Here is a 25768-nt window from a genome sequence, read left to right on the forward strand (position 1 = left end):
TGCCTCAACCCAGATGCAGGACCTTGAACTTGGTCATGTTGAACCTCATGATGTTGGCTTGTGCCCACCTCTCCAGCCTAAGTGCCTCTGTATGGCATCCCTTCCCTCCAGCCTATCTGCTGCACCACACAGCTTGATGTCATCTGCAGTTATACAGAAGTGTCAGAAAACAGGTGGAAGATAAGCCATGAAACTCCTCACAGCAAGAAGAACATTTAGATTTCTAGAAAGAGTCTATAGATGTATACAGTGTGGCTTTAAATATGCAGAGGAGAGAAGTCAAAAGCAGAAGGTGGGAACCACTGTGGCAACACTTTTCAGACCACATTTCCCACCCAGGAAAGACTGGAAGCGATTACCTAACAGCCAACTTGGCTCCCTATGAAATGAAAGGGAAATTTCATTTCAGGTGGCTGTCAATACGTGGCCATGTCACAAAAAGACAGTACTTGCACAACCAGCTTTTTCATGGCTTTGGCAGAAGTGCAGGATTCACTTCTACACTCACAAGCTCCCTTCATCAACCCATTTGTTTCAATTAAAACCAGCTAAGAGCTAACGGAGAGGTCAAACTTTGGGACACAGGTTTCAGGAAGCTCCCAACTGTGCATTTAATCAAGGCTCAAAAAGCAGGCAGCTGGAATAGGCAGAAATTCTCTGTGATGTTGCTGGAGATGAGGCAGGAGCCCGGCAGCAACCCCAACTGCTGAAGGGCACTGCCACCACGAGGCTCCAGCTGCCTCTGCAGCATTGCTGTGTTCCTGCCAGCACAGCTCAAATCCTGTTTCCCTGTGTCCCTCCTCTTGTCACACCTAACTAACCCATGACACTTCTGTGCATGGCTAGAGACCCACTGCAGGCAGTTCAGAGCAATTTATAGGGAAGAGCAAAACTGTGTTCAGTTCTGGACTCCTCAATTCAAGAGAGATGTTGAGATGCTGGAATGTGTCCAGAGAAGAGCAACAAAGCTGGTGAGGGGCCTGGAGCACAGCCCTGTGAGGAGAGGCTGAGGGAGCTGGGGGGTGTGCAGCCTGCAGAAGAGGAGGCTCAGGGATGACCTCATTGCTGTCTACAACTCCCTGAAGGGAGGCTGTAGCCAGATGGGCTTGGTCTCTTCTGCCAGGCAAGCAGCAACAGAACAAGGGGACACAGTCTCAAGCTGTGCCAGGGGAGGTCTAGACTGGATGTTAGGAGGAAGTTGTTGGCAGAGAGAGTGATTGGCATTGGAATGGGCTGCCCAGGGAGGTGGTGGAGTTGCCGTCCCTGGAGGTGTTCAAGAAAAGCCTGGCTGAGGCACTTAGTGCCATGGTTTAGTTGACTCAATAAAGCTGGGTGCTAGGTTGGACTGGATGATCTTGGAGGTCTCTTCCAACCTGCTTGATTCTATGATTCTATTTCTCAAATGATTTTACACCTTTTATTCTCACCTAGGAAGTGAAGTTAGCATAAAGTAAAAATTCCATAGGTGTCCCAAGCAGTAAATACCAACACCAATTGGAGTGCCCCACTTCTCAGGTCCCTCAGAGGCTCCTCATGCAGACCTGTGCCTCATGTTTTGCAGGAAGACCCTCCAGGCAGCCTCTCACAGCCCACCAGCATCATGCACATGCCTATGGCCCCGAGCACCAGAGGGAAGCGTCCTAAGGAACTTACATAACAAGATGTGTTCAAAATGTTGCTGCTTATTTTGAAATGTTTTACACCAACTATTTTCTACAACAAAAATAGAAACAAAAACCAAGTCACACCCTCCCCCCCAAAAAAAAAAAACCCAACCAGAGAGGCAGAGGGCAAGGCTTGAGAAGAAGTGATGCGTGGAGACTGAGGCTCACAAAATACTTGTAGGGTTTTTCTATGTGATTCTTCAAAAGGAGTCTGTGGACCTTCTGTTGTTGCAGAAGATCATTCCCTGGATGAACTTCCAATGAGTTGATTTCAGAAGACAGTGCACAGGGCCAAGCAACACCTGCAGCATGACTTTCCCCGGAGATATTCAAAACCCACCTGCACATGTTCCTGTGTGACCTACTCTAGGTGATCCTGCTCTGGCAGGGATATTGGATTGGATGATCTTTTGAGGTCTCTTCCAACCCCTAACATTCTGTGATTCTGTGAACAGCTCTGACCCCATCCCTCCCTCCCCTTCTCCAGGTACAGCATCTCTTCCAGATGCTGCTTCTGCCACCTCCCAGACCAGAAACCAAGTCCTATTTCTCCAGCTCAGCACATTCCTCAAGGACATCATTATAGAAACAAACTCAAGTACACAACAGAATTCCACGGAAAGGAGAGGAAAACAGGAGAAGGGGGGAAGAGGCTCACCTCATTAGCGGAAGAAAGCTCAAGGGAGAATCTTGACAAACCCGCTCCAGAATGCCCTGCTTGGCACAGAGGGGCACAGCTGCGGATCGGGGGCTGGTACCAACAGCCTGGGCAATAAGCCGCAGGGTGCAGCACATCCAGAGGTGGAAGTCCAGGTCCCCAGCACTGCAAGCTGGAGCTCCAGCTCCACCTCCTGGGCAAAAGCTGCCTGGCTGCCAGAGCTGCAGACTGCTTCCAGCTGTTGTACTGGAGAGGTGGGCCCAGAGGCTCATCAGGCATGTGAATCCCCCCCCCCCCCCCCCAGTATTCAATGCAATTATGCCTCTCTTCCTAAATCATCTCTAACAAAACCCTAAATTGCTGCAGCTAATAAGCTGAGAAGAATCAGTGTACACCATCCATTTCTGGGAACAGGCCGATATTTTCTGAGACCCATTAATAACTCTGACAGGATTTATCTGCAAGATAAATTCCATTCAATTTCCTTTTTCAATTAATGGCCAATTATTCGAACTCAGCCTAACCAAAAATATTACTCAAATATCATTAATCTAACAAAAATTAACTTTACTATTCTCGCGGTAATGAGCAGCAGATATAATTTGAAGGTAAAATAACACTGGAATAAAATCTCTGTGGTGTTAGGAGCACATCTCACCAATGGAGTCCTCCCAGTTGCACCAGCTCAGGATGTTGCTGGTATGGATAGTGCCTTGAGCAAAGGTCTCTCCTAGACCCTACTGTAGGCCACCCATTACTTTATCTGCCATAGCTTAACAGCTGGCACAGAGTGCATGGACTCAAGTGAATGGAAAGCACAACTGGGGGAATAAAAAGCACAACCATGGCAAAATGAGCAGTCGTTATCCTATGCCAGTTACTGCACAGCTGAAGTGTTTCACCTGTATAGTTTTGGGCTTCCCAATTCAAGAGAGGCAGGGAACTGCTGGAAAAAGTCCAGCAGGCTTGGGTACTGGAAGATCTCTCCTATGAAGAAAGACAGAGAGACCTGGGGCTGATCAGTCTGGAGAGGAAAAGGCTGAGAGAGGAATCTTAGCAAAAGCTATAAATAGCTGAGGGGTGGGTGTCAAGATGAACATGTCAGGCTCTTTTCAGTGGTGCCCAGTGACAGGACAAGGAACAATGGGTACAACGTAGAACACAGGAGGTTCCACCTCAACAAAAGGAGACTCTTCTTCATGGTGAGTGTGATGGAGGACTGGAACATGCTGCCCAGAGAGGTTAAAATCATAGAATCACAGAATCAGCCAGCTTGGAAGAGACCTCCAAGATCATCCAGTCCAACCTAGCACCCAGCCCTGGCCAATCACCTAGACCATGGCACTAAGTGCCTCATCCAGGCTTTTCTTGAACACCTCCAAGAATAGTGACTCCACCACCTCCCTGGGCAGCCCATTCCAATGCAAATCACTCTCTGTGCCAACAACTTCCTCCTAACATCCAGCCTATATTTCCCCCGGCACAACTTGAGACTGTGTCCCCTTGTTCTGTTGCTGCTTGCCTGGCAGAAGAGACCAACCCCCACCTGGCTACAGCCTCCCTTTAGGTAGTTGCAGACAGCAATGAGGTCAGCCCTGAGCCTCCTCTTCTGCAGGCTGCACACCCCCAGCTCCCTCAGCCTCTCCTCACAGGGCTGTGCTCCAGGCCCCTCACCAGTCTTTGTTGCCCTTCTCTGGACACATTCAGAGAGCTAACTACAATGCAACACATGCTCAGGAGGAGCAGGCTGATACCTCATTCAGCACATCAGATGGACAACCAGCTGCGTTTTCATTGTTCTACGGCTGTCCATGAGGCTGAGCAAGCAGACAGGCGAGTGAGAGTTCAGTTCATTTTCAAAAAGAAATCTGTACTGAGAAGTAAAAGCAACTACCCTACTGTGCAGGTGCTCCTGTGAATCAGCCAAGTGCTGTAACAACCACACAACTCTGAACACGCTCCCTCAACTTTGAAGTGTGAGCTGGGACAAGGTTCCTCACAGAGGTTTGGTGTGTCAGGAGACCTCAGCATCTGACTTAACTGCAGTAGAGATTCTCTCTCAACATGCTGAAACCACGAGAGAGGAAGAGAGAGAGAGAGAGGGGAAGAGAAAGAGAGAGCGAGGAAGAGAAAGAGAGAGCAAGGAAGAGAAAGAGAGAGCGAGGAAGAGAAAGAGAGAGCGAGGAAGAGAAAGAGAGAGCGAGGAAGAGAAAGAGAGAGCGAGGAAGAGAAAGAGAGAGCGAGGAAGAGAAAGAGAGAGCGAGGAAGAGAAAGAGAGAGCGAGGAAGAGAAAGAGAGAGAGAGGAAGAGAAAGAGAGAGAGAGGAAGAGAAAGAGAGAGAGGAAGAGAAAGTGAGAGAGAGAAAGTGAGAGAGAGAGAGAGAAAGTGAGAGAGAGAGAGAGAAAGAAAGTGAGAGAGAGAGAGAGAGAGAAAGTGAGAGAGAGAGAAAGTGAGAGAGAGAGAAAGTGAGAGAGAGAGAAAGTGAGAGAGAGAGAAAGTGAGAGAGAGAGAAAGTGAGAGAGAGAGAAAGTGAGAGAGAGAGAAAGTGAGAGAGAGAGAAAGTGAGAGAGAGAAAGTGAGAGAGAGAAAGTGAGAGAGAGAAAGAGAAAAAAGCATTTGCTAGGCAATATAAAACCTCAATTCAATATTCCAGAAATCAATAAATCCTGGGCACCAAACAAATCCAGCTTTGAAAATGTCACTGATTATACTGATGTGTTTTCATATTAAAATAATTATGGATTTGATGAAAACATCAACTTATTTCTGGCTGCTCTTTAGCTTCCATGTGAGCGCTGCTGTCCCGGAATTCAAGCACTTGCTTTCACAATTAGCCTTCAGGCGAAGGTCATCAAACCCAGCTGCTCTTGATTGAAGATTTATGCCCGTGGAATATACCAAGTAAAAATTAACAGAGATTGCAGATCCTAGGATGCTGAGGAAAAAAAAACCACAACTGCCACGATTTGCATTGTTAAAGGGCAAGGCCACTGGTTGCACTCACAGAAACAAAACCAAGGTACTGAATTTCTCAGCTTCTCAGGCTTTCATTTATTTCAGTCTTCTTATCTGCATTCTCTCTTCACTAATTACACATTCTCTAACAGAGATTAAAATCTGCCTCCTAGGTTATGCTATATATAACAAAAAAAAAAAGGTATCAGGGTTTTAACAGATTTCGAAGAGGCTGAATTTCAAGCAGCACTGTCAAGCTGTAGTATGTCTGGAAATTTCTGGCTAGCACCCAAGTCAGGTTCTCCAAACTTGTTTGCCTTCAGTGTTTCCAGTCACAACCTGAATCGAGTTATTCTGAACCTTCTGGAAAGTCACCACTATGCTCTAGGGGTTGTCCCCTCCAAATCTCATCCATAGCTGCTCCCATCTCTGAAGTGCGCCATAAACAGCTTCGTCGTGTGCATGTGTGAGAAACTTGTCCTTAAGGAAAGCCTTAGGGCAAGAGTCACTGCCAAAACCTGACTTGTCCTCTCAAGCCTTTCCACTGTGAGGTGACCACCCCCCCACCATGTCAGAGGCTGGCCATGGGCTATCATAGGTCAACAGCACCCACCGCATCCCTCCTGGCTGTACACCAGCTGCCCATCCTGCAGGCTGGGGGTTTATGATGTGTGTCTTTGATACGTTTGGAGTGGAAGCAATTCCCACACAGCTTCACCCTGTCCCCTAAGACAAGACAAAACAAACCCACCAAATTGCAGTCTTCTCCTTAGCCACAATGGATACCTCCCTCTCTCTCCCCACACATTCCAAAACTAAAACCAGTCTGGTTCATACCAGATTTGGTATAAGTGACCATAAACGACAGATGACTGGGATTAAACTTCATCTGTGTCTGAGATGATGCCAAATGAACCATTTTATCTTTAATACAAAGTGAATTACTAAGAGTCTTGAAAGCAAATCACAAGAGACACCTTGTTATCACATTGGGGTTTTATCTCTTGACACCCTTATGAAACACACGTCCCTGGACCTGAACCGGAGAGACAGCTCCACATTGTAGGTACAAGCTACCCAAAGTGTTTTCTCAGACCTCGTGGTCAATCCCAGCAGAGCCAAGACAAAGAACCATGGCCAGCAAAATCTAGTTTAGCTCTGCAGGAGCCAGGCCAAGGAAAGCCTTGCAGAAAAAGTGGTGCCAAAACTGCTAGAAAAGGGGATATGAGAGCAGCAGGAGTAAAGGTTATCCAAACTGCAACTACTTGGGCTACTCCACTTCTAACAAAAGCAGCCTTATACAACAATGTATGTGACAAATGTTTATATTCCAAAGAGAGAGAGATAATCATATAGTAACCATGAGGCTACTGTCTGCTGCCAATTCTGTGCCTTAGAAGGGATGGAAAAAAGCCCACAGAAGTTAAAGAGCTTTGCAATCAAACAGAACTAATGAGGAAACGGGGAGACGCAGGACATGGTGTGAGCCAAGCCACACTGGAGATAAGACTGAGACTTTACCCTAAATGGAGACACCACAGCAGTGAAACCCCACACAGGCTGTCAGAGGCTACAAGCACACAACTGACAGAGCTGAAAAACTGCCAGTTCAAGTCACACATGTAGAAACCCATTTATACAAGTCTCTGATTTGTGGCAGCAGTCCCAAGAACTATGTATGAGAACTGCCAGCATTAAGTGCCAAAAAACAGGCTACAAGAAGTCAAGAGGCTAAGAAGCTCAACATGAAGGTGCATCCTCTCTCCTTTCTAGGTTTTCTGGCTTTGGTTCCAAGCCCCTGCTACAAACGCCTCTCGTCAGTCTTAACTCCTGATGAAGTCTAACAAGAAAGGTATAAAACACTCCTCTAGCACACAGCATTTTCTCTTGATGATAGAAATATAAAGCATAATTAATAACCTCATCCTTGCTTTTTTCCACACTGAACTGATTCAGCTGTAAAAGGTTCGCAGAGGTTAGAAAGAAGGACAGACAGAAGCCAGAAACATCATTCTGTGAGTCGCCTTCCTGTCTTCATTAAGCTTTTAAAGCCTCTGACACAAGAACTGGATGTCAGAACACCCATTAGGCCTTCACTACACAGACACAGAACCACCATGCTTCTTGCACCTCTTCTCTGCCATCAGTGCCTTCAAGCACCACATCGAAAGGAAAACTCATTTCAGGTCTGTCCAACACAGTTTTTAAATCCCTTGCAGAACTGCTTCCTCAGAACGGGAGTCCCATCTCTGTTAGAAATACCTCACTGCATGCCATGGCACTACCAGTAACTGTTACTTGGGATCTGGCTGCAAGGCCTTTGCACTCTGCTGCCCAGTGACACACAGATAAGCCTCTTTCTCCACACTATTATTCCCCTGGGACATATGCTACCAAGGTGGAATTTCTGTGTGTGCTGGAGGCAGGTTTTCCTTTGTTTGAATTGCATGACTCTGTTGCTATAGGAGGCTGCTGGGTGGCACCAGCACACGCAGAAGGAGCACAGCTCCAGCAGGCATCAAAAGCCTGGTGAAAGACTCCTCAGAACCACCAATTGCCAACGAGCAGCTCCCTGCAGGACAAGGAAGCTGCTGTCCTGGAGAAGGGAGATGTCACTGATTCACCTTGGAAGCACTCTTCTTTTTTGTATTACCTAGCAGGAAATAAATAGCAGAGCTGCTCACACACTGCACAGTCCAAGCAACAACCATACATCCACTACTGCTCTGCACAAAAGGCAGCTCTGCACATGTGCTTTTACCTAAACACCTCTCTCCTGCTGCTACAGAAACCCTGTGCTTTGGCTCTTCTCAGGACCCTACTACATGCAAGCCTGAGTCAGCTCTGAGGATTCAAAACACAGCTCTGAAGTGCTCGCCAAGCTCTGCCATCAACTCATCACGTTCCAGAGCTGGCACCACCTGTGGCTGGCAAGCAGCATCAGGCTTTCTGGAGTGGAAGGTGATCCAGCAAGAAGGTAGGTTATTAGAGAAAAAAACAAAACCACCCTGGACAACCATTTTCAACAAAAGACAAGGCTTTCTGTGTAGTCTTATATTCGCTTTTAAGTAGGTGCACTTCTGTGAAGTCAGCAATTATACGTCCTACAAAGTTAACGCTTAATAAAGGTGCAGTTTTCATTGCGATAGACACAGCTCACATCTGCACATCAAACGGCCCCAAGCAGCTTAACACAAGAATTTCACTGTCTGAACTAAACCGGTGAAATGAGCAAGTTTACCGTGAAATGCTCCTGCGATTTGTAGTTCTCATCCAGGTACACGCGAGCTCTGTTGTAGTCTTTCATTGCATCGCTCGATAACAGCTCTCTGGAGGAGAAGAGAGATTGAAAGCATAAGGAACATGCACAGACCCACACTGCCTTAGCATTGCTCTCTGCTCACTAACATCAGTGTCACCCAGAGGAGCTGAGGGAACATGCACAGACTCACACTGCCTTAGCATTGCTCTCTGCTCACTAACATCAGTGTCACTCAGAGGAGCTGAGGGAACATGCACAGACTCACACTGCCTTAGCATTGCTCTCTGCTCACTAACATCAGTGCCACCCAGAGGAGCTGCAGGCTGTCAGCTCATTCTGGTGTGGCTTTCAGGGATGAGTGCCCTATGAAGACAGGCTAAAAGAGCTGGGGTTGTTTGGCCTGGAGAAGAGAAGGCTTCAGGGAGACATTTGAGCTTCATTTCATGAGCTTCATTATATGAAGGAAGGTTGGGGAGAGACTGTTTGGAAGTGCTTGTGGTTAAAGGACAAGGGGCAGTGGTTTGAAACTGGAGCAATGTAGATTTAGGTTGGACATAATGAGGAAGCTCTTCACAGTGGGGGCAGTGAAATATTGCAACAGGTTGCACAGGGACGTGGTTGAGGCCCTGTCCCTGGAGACATTCAAGGCCCTGGGCAGCCTGCTCTAGCTGGAGATGTCCCAGGTGACAGCAGGGTGTTTTGGAGGTTCCCTTCCAGCCCGATGCAATGGGAGTCTCCAGTGTTTGCTGAGGTACCCATGAGCCGCACACAGCACCACACTTCCGACACGGCTCAGGAAACGGCTCGGTGCCGCGTGGGGACAGCTGTGCAGAACCCGGATCGCTGCTGACCACAAGACCCCTACAAAGGGGAGAGCTGTGCGGCGAGCCCAGCGCCCTGCTTGTGAGCCGGGCAGCGCAGCCGCCGGCCCCCGAGAGCCGGCCGCGCCAGCAGGGGGCGCAGGCAGGCCGCCACGGGGCGGAGCCGCCGCTGGGGCCCGTCCAGCCCCGTTCCGGGCGGCCCCGAGCTTCGAGCACGGCCGGGCAGCAGGCGGGCGCTTCTGCGCTTACTTCTATGGGTCCTGCTCCGGTGTGATGGGTACTACATTAAACTGATGTGCCCAGGTCGAGCCTGCTGTGCCTGTGATGGTAACACCCTTCTCACGACCCTGTTTTACTCTCTTCTCTCTGCCCCCTGTCCAGCTGAGGAGGGCAGTGCCCATGATGGTAACTGGTGAGTGATCGCCCTGCCCTTAACTCCCTTTTGCTCTCTTCTCTCTGCCCCCTGTCCAGCTGAGGAGGGCAGTGCCCATGATGGTAACTGGTGAGTGATCGCCCTGCCCTTAACTCCCTTTTGCTCTCTTCTCTCTGCCCCCTGTCCAGCTGAGGAGGGCAGTGCCCATGATGGTAACTGGTGAGTGATCGCCCTGCCCTTAACTCCCTTTTGCTCTCTTCTCTCTGTCCCCTGTCCAGCTGAGGAGGGCAGTGCCCATGATGGTAACTGGTAAGTGATCGCCCTGCCCTTAACTCCCTTTTGCTCTCTTCTCTCTGTCCCCTGTCCAGCTGAGAAGGGCAGTGCCCATGATGGTAACTGGTGAGTGATCACCCTGCCCTTAACTCCCTTTTGCTCTCTTCTCTCCCCCGGGTCCAGCTGAGGAGGGCAGTGCCCATGATGGTAACTGGTAAGTGATCACCCTGCCCTTAACTCTCTTTTGCTCTCTTCTCTCCCCCCTGTCCACATGAGGAGGGCAGTGCCCATGATGGTAACTGGTAAGTGATTGCCCTGCCCTTAACTCTCTTTCGCTCTCTTCTCTCCCCCCGGTCCAGCTGAGGAGGGCAGTGACAGGACACCACACTTACTTCACAAACTTGTCCACGTGAGACATAGAAGCTTCATAGTTTTTTCCTCCGAATTCTTGACAGTGCAAAGCCATGAAATGGGGCTTGTGTGCATGGACGACCTGCAATAAACAGACAGACAAGCATGACAAAGCTGTACCCACAACTTCTATCGCACAACACAAACACAGATGCGTTACTTCTGCAGGGAGGGCGATCAGCTGGCAGCTGAGAAGGAACTGGCAGAACACTAGCAATGAACTGACGAGAGCTTCATTTTGTCAGGCACAAATAAAAAGGACTTCACATACAGTCATTATCTCAAATGCTTTCCAGATGGTATCTTCCTTTTTCTAAACTATGAATGAGTCCTTAGGCATTCAAAGCAAATACATAAACTCTTCCAACTCACCTCAAAGAGGACCACTAACACCACTGAGATAATCAAAACATCTCCTTGTCTGCAAGTTGGAAGAATTTAAACACTTCAATAACTCAAGTGGCTTTCTTCCACTACTACAAAATGCCTCAAATTAACCTGTGACAGAATGCCGATAAGCTGTCACATTAGGTATTTTTGTGTGTGGATTATCTCATTTATGGGAGTATTTAAACCTCACATACACTTCGGTGTGTGTGTACACACATCCCTAAGGCAGGAGACACAGAAACCCACCAGCACTTCGCATGCCAGTCTTGTGTAACTCAAGCATCTCAAATGTGAAGCAGCACTGGGTTGTACTCGACATACTAATAAAACCTCATGCACCAAACCAAACATACAGCACTAACAAATTTGCTGCTGCTTTAAACATGCATTCAGCCTCATTTTGTCCTAATAAATTTTCTCTGCCTTGACTACATTCAGCACTACAAACAACACCACTACAAATATCTCTGTGTTGATATTGCATCTACATAATTTAGAGTTCATGTCTGGTGAATTAATGGACTCAGGATACAGAACTATACTTCACTGGAGAGCAGTGAAGGGGAAAAGGACCTGGTGATCCTAGTGGATGGAAGGTTGACCATGAGCCAGCAATGTGCTCTTGTGCCCAAGAAGGCCAGTGCCATTCTGGGGTTTTATTAGAAGGCCTGTGGTTAGTAGGGCAAGAGAGGTTCTCCTCCCTCTCTGCTCTGTGTCCAGTTTTGGGCCACTCAGTTCAAGAAGGACCTTTGGGAACTGCTTGATGGAGTCCAGGGCAGAGCCACAAAAATGATTAAGGGAGTGGAACATCTCTCTTACAAGGAGAGACTGAAGGAGCTGGGGCTCATTAGCTTGGAGAAGAGGAGCCTGAGGAGTGACCTCATTCATGTTTATAAAGATGTAAAGGATGAGTGCCAGGAGACTGGAGCCAGGCTCTGCTTGGTGATGCCCAACAACAGGACAAGGGGCAGTGGGTGGAAGTTGAGGCATAGGAAGTTCCATGGAAACATGAGGAGGAATTTTTTCACTGTGAGGGTGACAGAACACTGGAACAGGCTGCCCAGGGGAGTTGTGGAGCTTCCTTCTCTGGAGATATTCAAGACCTGCCTGGATGTGTTCTTGTGTGATCTGGTGTAGGTGATCCTGCTCTCGCAGCGGAGTTGGAAGGGATCTTGAAATCTCATCCAGTCCAAACATCCAAACTGGATGAGCTTTTCAGATCTCTTCCAACCTCAAACATTTTGTGATTTCTGTTTTTCAAAAGCCTGAAAAAAATGCATTGCCACAAGCTTACAGGGTAAAAAAAGTAATCACATGAACTATCTGAAATACAACTGACTGAGCGGCACCTGGTGGTCCCAGCCAGGAACCTTGTCTGTGTGGCCATTCCAAGGAGGCATTGCCCGGTTTATATGGACTGTGTTGAGTGCAGTAATGGATTAACTCTTCTCTGTAAACTCTGAGAGGCTCTCTCCCATGGTGGGTGCATAGCATCCTCTCTCTTTCTTCAGCTGGGGATGAATGAAAGACAAACGGGCAGGAGATGGGCAGGAGTGCAGAAAAAGTTCTAACTTAACACACCACTATGAACAACTGAAAAAAACAACAGGGATAGCTATGCTTTGGTACTCATTTCACCAGGAGGGGTTTATATTAGACATGAGAAACAAGTTCTTTCCTTTCAGGGTTATTAAGGCCAGTGGTGGTCTCCCGATGCCCAGGTGGGTTTCAAAGGCTGGGAGATGTGGTGCTGAGGGACATGGTTTGGTGGTGACCTGGCAGTGCTGGACTAACAGTTGGACTTGATGATGTTGAAGGTCTTTTCCAATCTAAACAATTCTGTGTTTCTATGATATTTTTCTTCTTTTGCTGCCAATACCCTGCCACTCTGCAAAGGGACAGACATAACAAACCTTTGCATGCCTGCTTTTCAAGAGTGACTAACGTTACTATAAAAAAGGTTTCTTTTAAAGCAGGGTAGAAAGAAATTGTCATTTGATCTGATGACAGAGTGTGAAATTCCTCATTCCTGACCACGCAAATAATCTCATTAGCAAATTGAGCTCAGGGGGAATGAGCTGAAAATGAGCAAATCCCAACTGCTTTCTGCAGAGCAAAAGGCAAATAGCAAAGCCGCCTCGTTTTAAACTACCGCCCTCTCATGATGGCAACAGAGCTGCTCAGCGCAGCGCAGGGGCTGGCCCAAGTCTGTCCACGTCCACAGGTGACACCTTCTGTTCTCTTAAATGGATCCTCGGGGCACACATCCTTTGGGCACCGGAGGCCAAGTCAGTCTTACCCTGGCTGGTGGCACACGGCTTCCCAGGAATGTCCTTGGGACACCACTCTCGTCAGCACCCTGGGCGCAGGCGTCCCGGGCTGCACGGCAGATATCGTTCGATGGAGCATGCCCAGGAAGGAGCCCGGGGCCAGCAGATGCACAGCCAGTAAGCCCAGTGCCAGCCGGGGCATGGGGAAGCCTGGCAGCAGCTCACCAGCAGAGCTGATGGGAATACAGCGTGCTCCTGCTGACAGACCACACCAAGTTCAGTGAACTGCATCGTTTCTAACCTCAGCTGGGGCAGACGCGCAGCAGGGAGATAACGGCCGCTGGTTTCCGAGTGACTTCAGACAAGTCACTTCCTCTGCCCTACCTCAGCTTCCCCATCATCGAAACACATCTCAACACCGGCCTGCTCGGCGAGGCGTTGGAGATAAGCTACTGACAAGTGTTACTATATAAAGGGGAAAGTAAACACTCCCTCCCACACACGTGTGCGGGTCCTGGGGCACCGCAGGCTACGCATTAACGCTGGGCTCTGCCTCACTGTAAAAGCAGCAACCTTGCTTTAGAAACAGGCCAGCATCAGTAAGGACTGAGAGTGAGCTAGAGCAGAACCCAAGGGGAAGTTCCACTGGAAAAACAACAACAACAAAAGGAGAGTACAGGGTAGACAGCTAAAAAATACTGGGACCTGAGAAATTATACCCAACTGGTTATATTTGCTGTAACTATGGAAGCTTAAATTGATGCCACTTTATAGTTTTACACAACGTAAAGAGAAAACTTTGCTGAGAAAGCTTTTGCTAAATAGCTTGTTCAACACCAAACACGGCACTGAACAGGACATGAAGTGATTTTGAAAATACAAAAAGTAGGCTTTGGCTACAGCTAACATTCAGGAGAAAGGTTTCTGTTTCCAAAAAGTCTAAATGTTTATAATTTTCAGTGAAAACTGCTAAACAGAAACTTCAGAGCTGCACCAAGCAGTGGAAAGCGAATTCCAAGGCCAACTCCTCTCTGTTTAAAGGCATAGAAGCCCAGGAGCTGAGCTGCAGGCAGCAGAACAAGTTCCCCGGGCACGCCAAGAGGCAGGGGCATGCAGCAGGACACTGTGCACACCACCCTGCCCATGGTGGGGGGAGGCTCTGCCCACACAGTCACAGCACAGGGATGACGCAGCCAAATGGAAACAAGTGTCCCCTAGAGATGCTCCTTCCTTCCTAAGGCCCTGCCTTAAGGGACCACCTGACAACAGCCTGCAGTCACATCAGCATCCAACTATAAACAGAGCATCTTCATGACGTTCAGCTTGTTGGTTCATTTCCTTCACCATCTTGGAGACAAACATTAACCAAACACAGCCCATGAGTGGAACTTCATAACCAACCTTATTTGCGGTCCCTACACAAGGTGCAGTCCCAGTTCTCCACGTGCTTTATTGCTCCAGATCAGTTTGGGCTTCCAAGTCCTGACCTTACCCATTTGGATAACTCTACCAAACTACCACAATTAGAGAACAGCTGTAGCTATTTATATTGTGAAGCAAACAGGTCCAACTCTCAGTGTTTCAAAGCTCCACATCCAGTCCCTGCTTACTGCACGCAGCAGAGATGTGCTGGCACCTTGTGCTGCTCATTTTGACTGCTACCACAGCTTGCTTCACTAAGATCTCTCCTTGCACATCTAGTAAAACTAATCATTGAATCAGTCAGGGTTGGAAGGGACCACAAGCATCATCTAGTTCAAATCCCCCTGCCATGGGCAGGGACAGGACACCCTACTCTAGATCAGCCTGCCCGCAGCCTCATCCAGCCTCGTCTTAAACACCTCCAGGGATGGGGTCTCAACCACCTCCCTGGGCAACCCATTGCAGGCTCTCACCACTCTCATGGTGAAGAATCAAGTGACAGCAGTCAAATAAACAGTTCCAAGTATGACCTAGCATAATCTCTTTCACATTTATGAAGGATGAGTAACAGGAGCCTTGAACGTGGAGTCCAGCCTTGACTGAGAACAGCTTGCCTGTGCTGCTGCAGCAGCAGCCACAGAAACATATCTGGGATCTGAACTGAGGTGCAGGAATCAGGTTTTTGTTTGAATTCAAATCCTTGGGAGCTTGAAATGTCAGCAAGTATTAAAATACCCCAAAATATATGCCATTATTTAATGGGGAAACAGCATTGCCTTTAACAGCAGTGAGAGGCCTTGGTGGCATTCCTCGCAGGTTAAACCACAAAACCATACCTAAATATTAGCTACACCCTCTCATATAACTCCCTCCAACTAAGAGCAAATTGGCTTCGCTTCATTACCTTTTACTAGTTTGCTACTGTTATGAAAGAACACACAGTCCATAATAATGAGCAATGAATGCTTCAGAGCTGGAAACACACAGCTGCCAGAGGTTAAAGGTCACATACAAGACCACGTCAACACTGAATTTCCATCCACAGAGGCACAATGGGGGTTTTTTTTTGACAAAGTTGGGCATTTTTCTTAATTTCTGATCACAAATAGGGTGAAAAGAAAGCCACGAGTAGAAATTGTTTTGGGGAGTACAGGGAATGGAGCAAGATGCTCCAATGTAGCTAAATGCAATTATCAAGTGGTGAAAAATAATAATCACTTTCCAGTCTTGTAGGTCTTTGTCCATTTGGACCGGGACAGAAGAGGTCTGTGCAGCCAGAGCGCCCTGAGCTCAGCACGTCACAGGTCTGCTGGAGCTTTGGCAGGAGCTGGGAGAGGATGCAGCCCTGCACTGTCCAGCTGGGCAGCTCTGTCCTTAGAGTGTGCACAGGAGTGAGGGCATCATTTTCAGACTTTGACGTTGGCAAGTGTATAGCCAAGCAGCAGGAGTCCAGATAAGCCTGCTCCTTCTGCTTCTGCACTTCAAATTCGACTCCCAGCTCATGCGAGGTGATTCAGTGGACACTGGTGATAAGCTTGTAGGGTTTTGTTGTTACAGTATCCTGACATTCCCTGTCCTTGAGACAGTTTTCTTCTACTGACATGCAACACCTGCCATCACGCCTTAGGTATGACAGAGGAACCTTGTTGCCAGCTGAGAGTGGTGTTCTGCAATTAAGAAACGCTGCCAATACGTCTGCCTATGGCACTGGAAGTCAACACCCCATCCATAAAAAAATCATTACATTATCCACAGCCTGTCTGTGTGAACAACCTCACAGATTTGATACAAGTTATTCACAGACCTCATAGGAGAAGTTTGGCAGCAAACTCTGCCTGGCTTGCTGAGAAGCAGAGATTAGGCACAGGAGGCAGAGTGCAGGGAATGGGACTGCTCGTGCTGCCATGGCAGGGTAGGTCTGCCCTCACCTCACAGCAGGATGGTGCTGGGTACTGTCCACGGAAACCATCACTCATGGTCTGCAATTTTTAGGTGAAGCAGCCCCTGGTGTCTGACCTACAGGAGGGAGAAGCTCTACCCCCTGAGCCTGACTTCAGAGGTGTGCTTTGGGAACAGAAAGTCCTTGTCTGAAGGGAGAAAACTTGTAAGAAGGCATTCACTGCTGTACGACCTGAAAGCACATTTGAGTACCCACAGCTGGACATCAGCTCTGGTGCATCACCATGCTGCAGTGTGGCCACAGCCAAGAAAGTCAGCGCCTAGCAATTGCTACTCACATTTTCATTTAATGATATGCAGGGAACTAAGGACAAGAGGAGACAGATTTGTAGTTACCAATCAGAAAAACACAGCAGCAGTAACTCCATGACTGGCATTTCAAGCTCTCTACTGTAAATGACACTAAAGGGTCAGCCTCAAGTAATTCCTGAAGTGTTTTTTTCTTAAACCCCTACAAACTGACACAGGAACAAAATCATCAGCTGGGTGAGCAGCTTTACACACACCCCACACCCCCACACCCCCCCATCACTTGAACCACCAAAGGAAGGATTCTTGCAGACATCTGCTCTCCCTGCACCCCTGAGGTGCTACCAGACCCTGCCCACAACCCTGGGCTGGGACACCCCCAGCCCTAAAACATCCAGGCTTCAGCTCCCCATCCACCTCACCCCTGTTTACAGCCCCAGCACTGGCTGGGCTTTGCATCCCACTCCTTCCTCAGCATGACTGGTGTCCCCTGGGGACCTCCTCAGTGAATCCACACCTTTCTCTCCACCTCAGCCACCTCCAAAAGGGCAGACAAAATACAACCTGCTCTTCCAAGTGCCCAAAGCAGAGCTGCTGAGCTGCTGCTCTGAAGCCTGCAGGTGGCACAGCTCTGTAAAGAAAGCGGCACTGACACAGGCACCTCTGTACCCTTGGTTTTTCAACATCAAAATGAGTATTTTTGTAAGCCTCGTTTGCAGAAAGAGGAAGCAGCAACTCCTGGAGGCTCCCTCCAAAACACAGATGAGGTACATATATGGAACATTTTCAGCAGATTAATTTTTTTCCCCTTGTTTTTTTTCATTTCAGGAAGCTGATGTGGCAGTACAGTAAGAGAGGCTGAGAGCAAGGGGGAAACATGTTCCTAAGCGCACAGAAATGCCACATTTCTGAATTGATAAGCATTAATGCACATGAGATCAAAAAGGGAACAAACCAGTACAGCAGAAGGATTTAGTTGGAGTGTACACTGTAAAGCATGAAAGCCCTGATTAACCTCTCCTGAATGCCTCTGCTCCCCACAGATACTGCACCCACAGACAGCGCCCTAGCAGCACGGGCAGCGGGCAGGCAAGGAGCAGGCTTGGGGGCATGCTGCCCTTCACCACCTTCCCACTTCAGCCCACCACCACAGAGAGGGGCACTGCTCCACGAGGACTCAGCACTGGCACTGCCGGGTGCAGGAGATGGCAGCCAGGCCACTGCTTGTGACCATGAGGAAAGAGTAGAGGGAGGCAGTGAGCGACACAGGCCTGTGTTTGCTTGCGGCGGGCACAGGATGCCACAAGTTTCCATGATGTCAGGGCCACAGCCCATGCACACGTCCGTCCTACAGCCAGGCAGGCTTTGCTACACCACCTGCAGGAGAGGGATTCAAACAAGCCCACCTCAGAAGGATAAGAACCCAGACTGGCACCGGCTGCTGGAGTCTGTAAGAGCATTGGGGGGCGATCGCCCTTGCCAGGCAATAAACAGGATCAGGCCACCAAAATAATTAAACCACCACTTTTCTGAGGGGCTGGGATTTGCTTGTTTGGGTTTGGGGTTTGCTGTGTTTCTGTTTGGGCTTTATTTGTTTTATTTTCCTCTCTTCTCCTCTCTTTACAAGGGGTAACACACAGTTTCCACGCTGCAATACCAAGATGACCTTCAGCTTTAGGTGAACCTTTAACTCCTCTATGACTGCAAATAAAGGTTCCAGGTACTCTCAGACGTGTTAAGCAACATGGAAAGCTGCACTGGGGAAAAACAACCTTCTGCCTCTATATTCTCACCCTCTGCCATTGATGCTCCACAAAGAGATAGTTACATGAATTAGTGAAGATTTTCAATAGCTCCAGCTCCTGAACAACTCCCACCCCAAACACTAAGCCCAGCACTGCTGTGCAAGGGAACACACAGAATCACAGAGTGGGTTGGGATGAAAGGGACCTTAAAGATCATCTAGTTCCAGCCCACTGCCATGGGCAGGGAGACTTCCTACTGGACCAGATTGCTCAAGGCTCCATCCAACTTCCCTTTCAACACTGCCAGGCTTGGAGCCCCCACAGCTTCTCTGGGCATCCTGCTCCAGTGCCTCACCACCCTTCCTGTGGAGAAGAATTTCTTCCTAATGTCCAGTGTCAATCCAACTTCTCCCAGTTTGAAATCATTCCCCATCATGCCATCACTCCAGGGCTCTGTACAAAGCCTGGATGAGGCTGAAGAGGGTGAAAGAAAAGAACTCTAAAGTAAAGAAACACATCAACAAAAGCCCTATCCTTGTGCTCTTATGGCTTTTCGTGCAAGCAGCTGCTGGACTGCCTATAACATGTCTGGTTTCCTTTTATTTTTGCCCTGTGAATTAATACTCAGGAGGTGAACCCGGGGACTGGGCACTTGACACAAGTGGGACAATCACCCAGTTTGCATATTCTGTGAATGCTCTGTCATTTGCATTACAGCTACTTCATTCAATCATCCAGTTTCTCACTCAGCATTAAACTCTTCCCCATGACACACACAATGTATCACAGTATATCACAATATCACCAAGGTTGGAAGAGACCTCACAGATCATCAAGTCCAACCCTTTACCACAGAGCTCAAGGCTAGACCATGGCACCAAGTGCCACGTCCAATCCTGCCTTGAACAGCTCCAGGGACGGCGACTCCACCACCTCCCCGGGCAGCCCATTCCAGTGTCCAATGACTCTCTCAGTGAAGAACTTTCTCCTCACCTCCAGCCTAAATCTCCCCTGGCGCAGCCTGAGGCTGTGTCCTCTCGTTCTGGCGCTGGCCACCTGAGAGAAGAGAGCAACCTCCTCCTGGCCACAACCACCCCTCAGGTAGTTGTAGACAGCAATAAGGTCTCCCCTGAGCCTCCTCTTCTCCAGGCTAACCAATCCCAGCTCCCTCAGCCTCTCCTCGTAGGGCTTGTGCTCGAGGCCTCTCCCCAGCCTCGTCGCCCTTCTCTGGACACGCTCAAGCATCTCAATGTCCCTCCTAAACTGGGGGGCCCAGAACTGAACACAGTACTCAAGGTGTGGTCTAACCAGTGCAGAGTGCAGGGGCAGAATGACCTCCCTGCTCCTGCTGACCACACCATTCCTGATGCAGGCCAGGATGCCACTGGCTCTCTTGGCCACCTGGGCACACAGTGCTCCAAACTGTAAGAGAATTTCTGCTCAAGAGGACAGCAATGTGACCTTGTGGACAAGAAGGCCAAGGGCATCCTGGGGTGCATTAAGAAAAGGATGTCCAGCAGGTCTAGGGAGGTTCTCCTCCTCCTCTGCTCTGCCCTGGTGAGACCACATCTGCAATACTGTGTCCAGTTTTGGGCTCCCAAATTCAAGAGAGACAGAGACCTGCTGGAGAGTCCAACAGAGAGCTATGAGGATGACTGTGGGACCTGAACACCTCTCCCATGAGGAAAGATGAAGAGAGCTGGGGCTGATTAGTCTGCAGAAGACAGAGGGGATCTTATCAACCTCTGTAAATATCTGAGGGGTGGGTGCCAAGATGAAGGTGCCAGGGTCTTTTTGGTGGTGCCAGTGACCGGACTAGGAAGAGTGGGTACAAGCTAGACTACAGGAGGTTCTACCTCAACACAAGAAGACATTTCTGCGCTATGAGGGTGACAGAGCACTGGAATAGGCTGCCCAGAGAGGTTGTGGAGTCTCCTCTGGAGATATTCTAAACCTGCCTAGACATTGTGATCCCAGGCAAGCTGCTGTAGGTGCCCCTGCTTTAGCAGCAGGGTTAGACCCCAGAGGTCCCTTTCTACCCATACCGTGCTGAGATTCTGTGAATGCAGAGCACAGGGCAGCATGGTGCTGAACTGCCCAGTTCATTCTGCAGTGCCAGGCTGATGGCAGGGACAGTGACAGAGCTGAGATGTTGAGGTGCTGGAAGGTGTCCAGAGAAGGGCGACAAAGCTGGTGAAAGGCCTGGACCACAAACCCCATGAAGAGAGGCTGAGGGAGCTGGGGGTGTTTAGCCTAGACAAGAGGAGGCTCAGGGGTAACTTCATTGCTGTCTACAACTACCTGAAGGGACATTGTAGCCAGGTCAGGGGTGGCCTCTTCTGCCAGGCAAGCAGCAATAGAACAAGGGGATGCAGTCTCAAGTGGTGCTGGGGGAAGTATAGGCTGGATGTTAGGAGGAAGTTCTTCACAGAGAGAGTGTTTGGCATTGGAATGGGCTGCCCAGGGAGGTGGTGGAGTCACCTTCCCTGGAAGTGCTAATGAAAAGCCTGGCTGAGGCACTTAGTGCCATGGTCTAGTTGACTGGCTAGGGCTGGGTGCTAGGTTGGACTGGATGATCTTCGAGGTCTCTTCCAACCTGGTTGATTCTATGATTCTAGAAGGGCTTCCCTAGCCATGGGCAGGTTTTGCTGGGCATCCCAGTTACAAAGCCTTGGCAAAGCTGGGCTAGCACAGCAGTCTTGGGGCATCCTCCCAGTAACAATCCCACTCACCTTGACAAAATCCTTACTACACATTTCTCCAGCAAACCCACCAGAGTGTGTGATGTGCTGAGCAGTTCAAGGACACTGACACCCTCGTGCCTTTTCACCTGGTACCCACATGATCAATACCAGCCCAGACAACAGCTGGCACCCAAGAGCTGGAAGGGAAAAGCAGACACCTCTGATGAGGCCACTACTTAATTCACGAACCAAAGAAACTAACTCCTCCAGCAAAGACACCCATGACAGACAAACTGTCCTCTCATCATCATCCCCCTACGTGATATTGAGGTGGTTTTTGCACAATGGTTGCTTGTTGTTTGTTCTCCTTAGCTAACCATGATGCTCATTAAGCCACAGACCTTCTCATATTTTATCCCATTACTGTATTCCCTGTCTTCAGAAACATTTATCTTCCAACCATAGCCTCTGTTACTTCTTTGTTCAACTACCAAAAAACCTCAAGTATTATCTTGTAAAACCACTCAGACCATTCCTACACCTTCCAAACATCTCAGCAACCAGCCAGTTAGAGGGGCTGCCAAAAGCATCCAACTGAACAAGTGCTGTTAGCGTTCTCCAGTACATATCTGCAGCCTGTGGCTGGCTCATTACCGGGGTCTAACCCAACCCAAACGTGGCCTGCAAATCCAGAGCACTTACAATAACTGACTGTGCTATCTGGAAGATTATCAAGACTCTTAAAGGTTCTAGAATCATAGAATAGCACAGAATCAGTTTGTTTCATGAAAGTGAGGACCCAAAGATTTTATGACTATTTACTAAAAAATCCAAACACCCTGGAGAAAGGAGTAGTTGTTTAGTAATTACCCAGGCAGAGTGGTCAATGGTTTGGAGGGAATTGGTTTCACTGGCACCCACTACCAGCCTGCCTGCTGCTAATCAGACATCCACTCCACTAGAGGTCTGACTGCATCCCACCTCAGAGAACTGGGCCTCTCTTATGAATATCACTCCCATCTATACACACTGAAGTGTGCTCTAAGTCACTTTTCTTTCTTTTGACTGCACCCAAAGCAAAGCAGTTGACCTATTTTTAGTTTAGAAGTCACAGGCACCGCCCAGGATTTCACTTCGGCAGAGGACCCAGTGCCTTCCCAAGCACAAGCACATCTTCTCTCAACCAGAGATGTCTTCTGCATCAGCTGTGACCAACAACTGAAAAGGGAACTTGAGAGTAAAGTTCAGAGAGAATCACCACACTTGGAACAAATGGAGCTTAAATACACCTATCAAAATGCTTTAATAGGAGTTCACTAGCAGATGTAACCTGGGGACACATCACACAGATAGCAACCTGCTCTTTATCAGATAGCAGGCAGCTCATCAAGCACTCCTCCTCCTCTTGAGGTAAAAAGCAAAGCACAGTTTGTACCTTCTACACTCCAGAGGCAAGACAGAGCTGCAGAACACTACCAGCTGGCCTTTATCAGCCACGTTGACATCGATATCCCACTCTTCATCAAAAAAAGAGTAGCTCTTCAGCATGCAGGATGTCCTTCAACTTTCAAGGCTTTGCTGTCCTGAATTAGGCCACAAAGGAGGTCACAGCTCTAGCTTCAGCTTCCTACAGTCCTGACAGCCCCTAATTGTGCCCACCTGCATCTTCTTGGGTTCCAGACCCAGTACCCAGAGCAGCAGGTTGAGGAGAGGATGGCAGAAGCAGGGGTGGTGCAGGTAGGGAAAAGGTAGAACCAAGAAAGGCTGGGAAAAGGTGTGGGATGGAAACCCCCTGCCCAGTGGCTGTATGGAAGGATTTGACTTCTAAACCACTACAGAAAGGACAGATGCTTATGGCTGCCTTGTTGTTGTTTACTAACTAAGAAATAGTTCAGTGATGCTGTCAAGAGGCAAGAAGATTAAAATTTAATTATAATTACAGTAAAAAAAATAATCCAGAGGGCAAATTCTCCAAGTGCCTTATTTCAAGACAGCAAGTTCCTGAAGCTTTTGAGGATGAATCAAAAGTCTGCACTTTCCTACAGGGCCAGGCATCTGGCTGGGAGGAAAAAAATAGTAACTGAAGAATTCCAGAGCTAGAGCTCACAAATCACAAATTCCTCCTAAGGAGATGGTCAGAAGAATCTACACTTTCCAGCAATCACCACCTTAGCCTATCCTTAACCAGAGGCAAGAGGCTTGGACTAGGGGTGTAAATCTCAAATAGCTCCTCTGTGGTGCCATCACCTGAGCATACATTCTTCACACTCTACCTTTGGGTTGGGGATAGAGCACAGGGAGAAAAGGAGGAACATGAAAGAGAGCTAACATCTCTTTCTTTCTGCTTTATTAGGAATTTAACTTTCAAGTCAACATTATGAACCACGGAAGAGAAGGAACATGGCATTCCTCAGCCACCTGGTGAAAGTCTCTGATGATACTGTGGTGTTAATTAGGCAAGGTACTTTGATCAGTTTAAGCATTCAAGGACAGGTGGGTGGATTTTTCAGAAGCCCTGTGTGATGGTTTGGGTGTTAAGTCACTGCCCCACACTTAAGAAAATTACCCAGACTAGACTTGGCCACTCTAGAAAATTGAATGAAGTTTTATGCTTACAGCTTAGCACAATATACAAGCAGGTATTTATAATCTATATGCAGCTATAGACAAAATAGACAAGTTAAAAAGGTAATGCAGAAACACAACAGCCCTCCCAGAAACCTGAGTCCCCAGGAAGGGCTCCTAACCACCCTTCCACCTTCTTCCCACTCCTCTACCTTACCACAGACTTTGGCTTACATTCAGGGTGAGTTTGGAGGGTTGACCAGGGGAGTTAGGAAGCAGAAGAGTTAGTCACACAGAAGGCAGGGTAGAGAGAGAGAAAAGCACAGCCCCAGCCCCAAAGACAGAGACTCTGTTATCTATGTTTATGTTCTTGTTCTTATACATCTCAGCAAGCCTATGAGTGCAGTAGACATCACCATTGTTTCCTTTTCACAGCCTATAATCCAATTCTTCTTACCAAAATATCCCAGCTAGGCTCAAGCTAGCACACCCTGTCTTCTTCCTAAGCCATCTTTCTACTACAGTACTACCAGAGATGTTGATGTTCTTCTAGAACTACTTTTCTGCAAAAGCTGGCTGGCTTTCAGCCTTCTTGTTTATCTCCAGGTGCTCAGAACACAACATCTACACCTTACATTACAAGGAAAAGTGTGAAGGCCCCACATGAATGTCATGAATTGACCCAGTGGATCAACTGATGATGAGTCATATTCAGAGCAGCCCTGCAGAAATGGACTTGGGGGTGCTGGTGGATGAGAAGCTGAACATGAGCCAGCAATGAGCACTTGCAGCCCAGAAGGCCAATGGCATCCTAGGCTGCATTAAAAGCAGTGTGGCCAGCAGATCACAGAATCACAGAATTAACCAGGTTGGAAAAGACCTCTGAGACCATCAAGTCAAACTTATCATCTAACCCTTCTAATTAACCAAACCATGACACTAAGTGCCTTATCCAGCCTCCTTTTGAACACCTCTAGGGATGATGTCTGGGCACCTCCCCGGGCAGTCCATTCCAATGCCAATCAATCTTTCCATGTGGAACTTCTTCCTAATGTCCAGCCTAAACCTGCCCTGGCATAGTCTGAGGCTGTGTCCTCCTATTCTGTCACTGGGTGCCTGGGAGAAGAGACCAACCCCCTCAATTACAGGTATTGAGAGAGTTAAGGGAGTGGTGTATTGAATGGATATTGAGTGGTGTAAGGGCAGCTTGGCATATGAAACTGCAAATTAAGCCTTTAAGAAAAACGGCATATAGAAAGAGGTGACTCTGCCACTGCTCTGGTGAGACCTCACCTGGAGTGCTGCATCCAGCTCTGAAGTCCTCAGCACAGGAAGGACATGGACCTGAAGCAGCAGGTCCAGAGGAGGGCCACAGAACTGATCAGGGGGCTGCAACACTTCTGCTGTGAGGACAGGCTGAGAGAGCTGGGATTGTTCACCCTGGGGAAGAGAAGGCCCCAGAGAGACCTAATAGCAGCGAGCAACCTGATCTAGTGGAGGATGTCCCTGCTGGCTGCAGGGGGGGTTGAACTACATGACCTTTGGAGGCTCCTTCCAACCCAAACCCATTCTATAATCAAGTGGAAAAAGCAGAGCAATGAGGAGGGAAAGCTTCACCATGAACTTAACCACGGGAGACCAACAAGTTTCTGAGGTCCTGGCTATGCTTTCCTCCTAGCAGCAGGGTTCCATCTGTTCCAGTGCTCCATGACATGCCTGGGAAAGGCTCCTCCACCCCCTCCTCTGGGGAGCATGCCAAGAGCCAATAACTATAAATACCCAGAACGGAGCTCTGTTGAACATTTCCTTGGGAGAAGAGCCACAAATAATAGTAAACTGGCAGAAAATCAGCCAGTATCTGATAGTTAAATGAATTTCAAACTACCAAGTCAGATATCACCCAAAATTCAGGCTCCACTTCTACGAAATGAGTGCAAGGAAACCAAACCAGACAAAGCACCATCCCTCAACTGCATCATCTGTGTGGTCAACAAACACAATCAGGTAGTACACTGCTTCACAGGCTGCTGTCTTGTCAGCTGTCACTAAAACAGCTCTGAAAGCGCA

General features: G+C 48.4%; 1 protein-coding gene across 2 annotated transcripts in view; it reads right to left on the minus strand.

The window, feature by feature from the left end:
* Positions 1 to 25768, minus strand: part of INPP5A (inositol polyphosphate-5-phosphatase A) — a 276814-nt gene that overhangs the window by 176559 nt on the left and 74487 nt on the right. For both annotated transcript variants that reach the window (XM_064145101.1, XM_064145102.1), the window contains exons 3-4: positions 10399 to 10499; positions 8519 to 8606 (exon numbers count right to left, since the gene is read on the minus strand). In XM_064145101.1, coding sequence (XP_064001171.1) covers positions 8519 to 8606; positions 10399 to 10499 — 189 coding nt within the window. The remainder of the gene's footprint in view (positions 1 to 8518; positions 8607 to 10398; positions 10500 to 25768) is intronic.

This window comes from Pogoniulus pusillus, chromosome 6, assembly GCF_015220805.1.
Source record: "Pogoniulus pusillus isolate bPogPus1 chromosome 6, bPogPus1.pri, whole genome shotgun sequence".
Lineage (NCBI taxonomy): Eukaryota > Metazoa > Chordata > Aves > Piciformes > Lybiidae > Pogoniulus > Pogoniulus pusillus.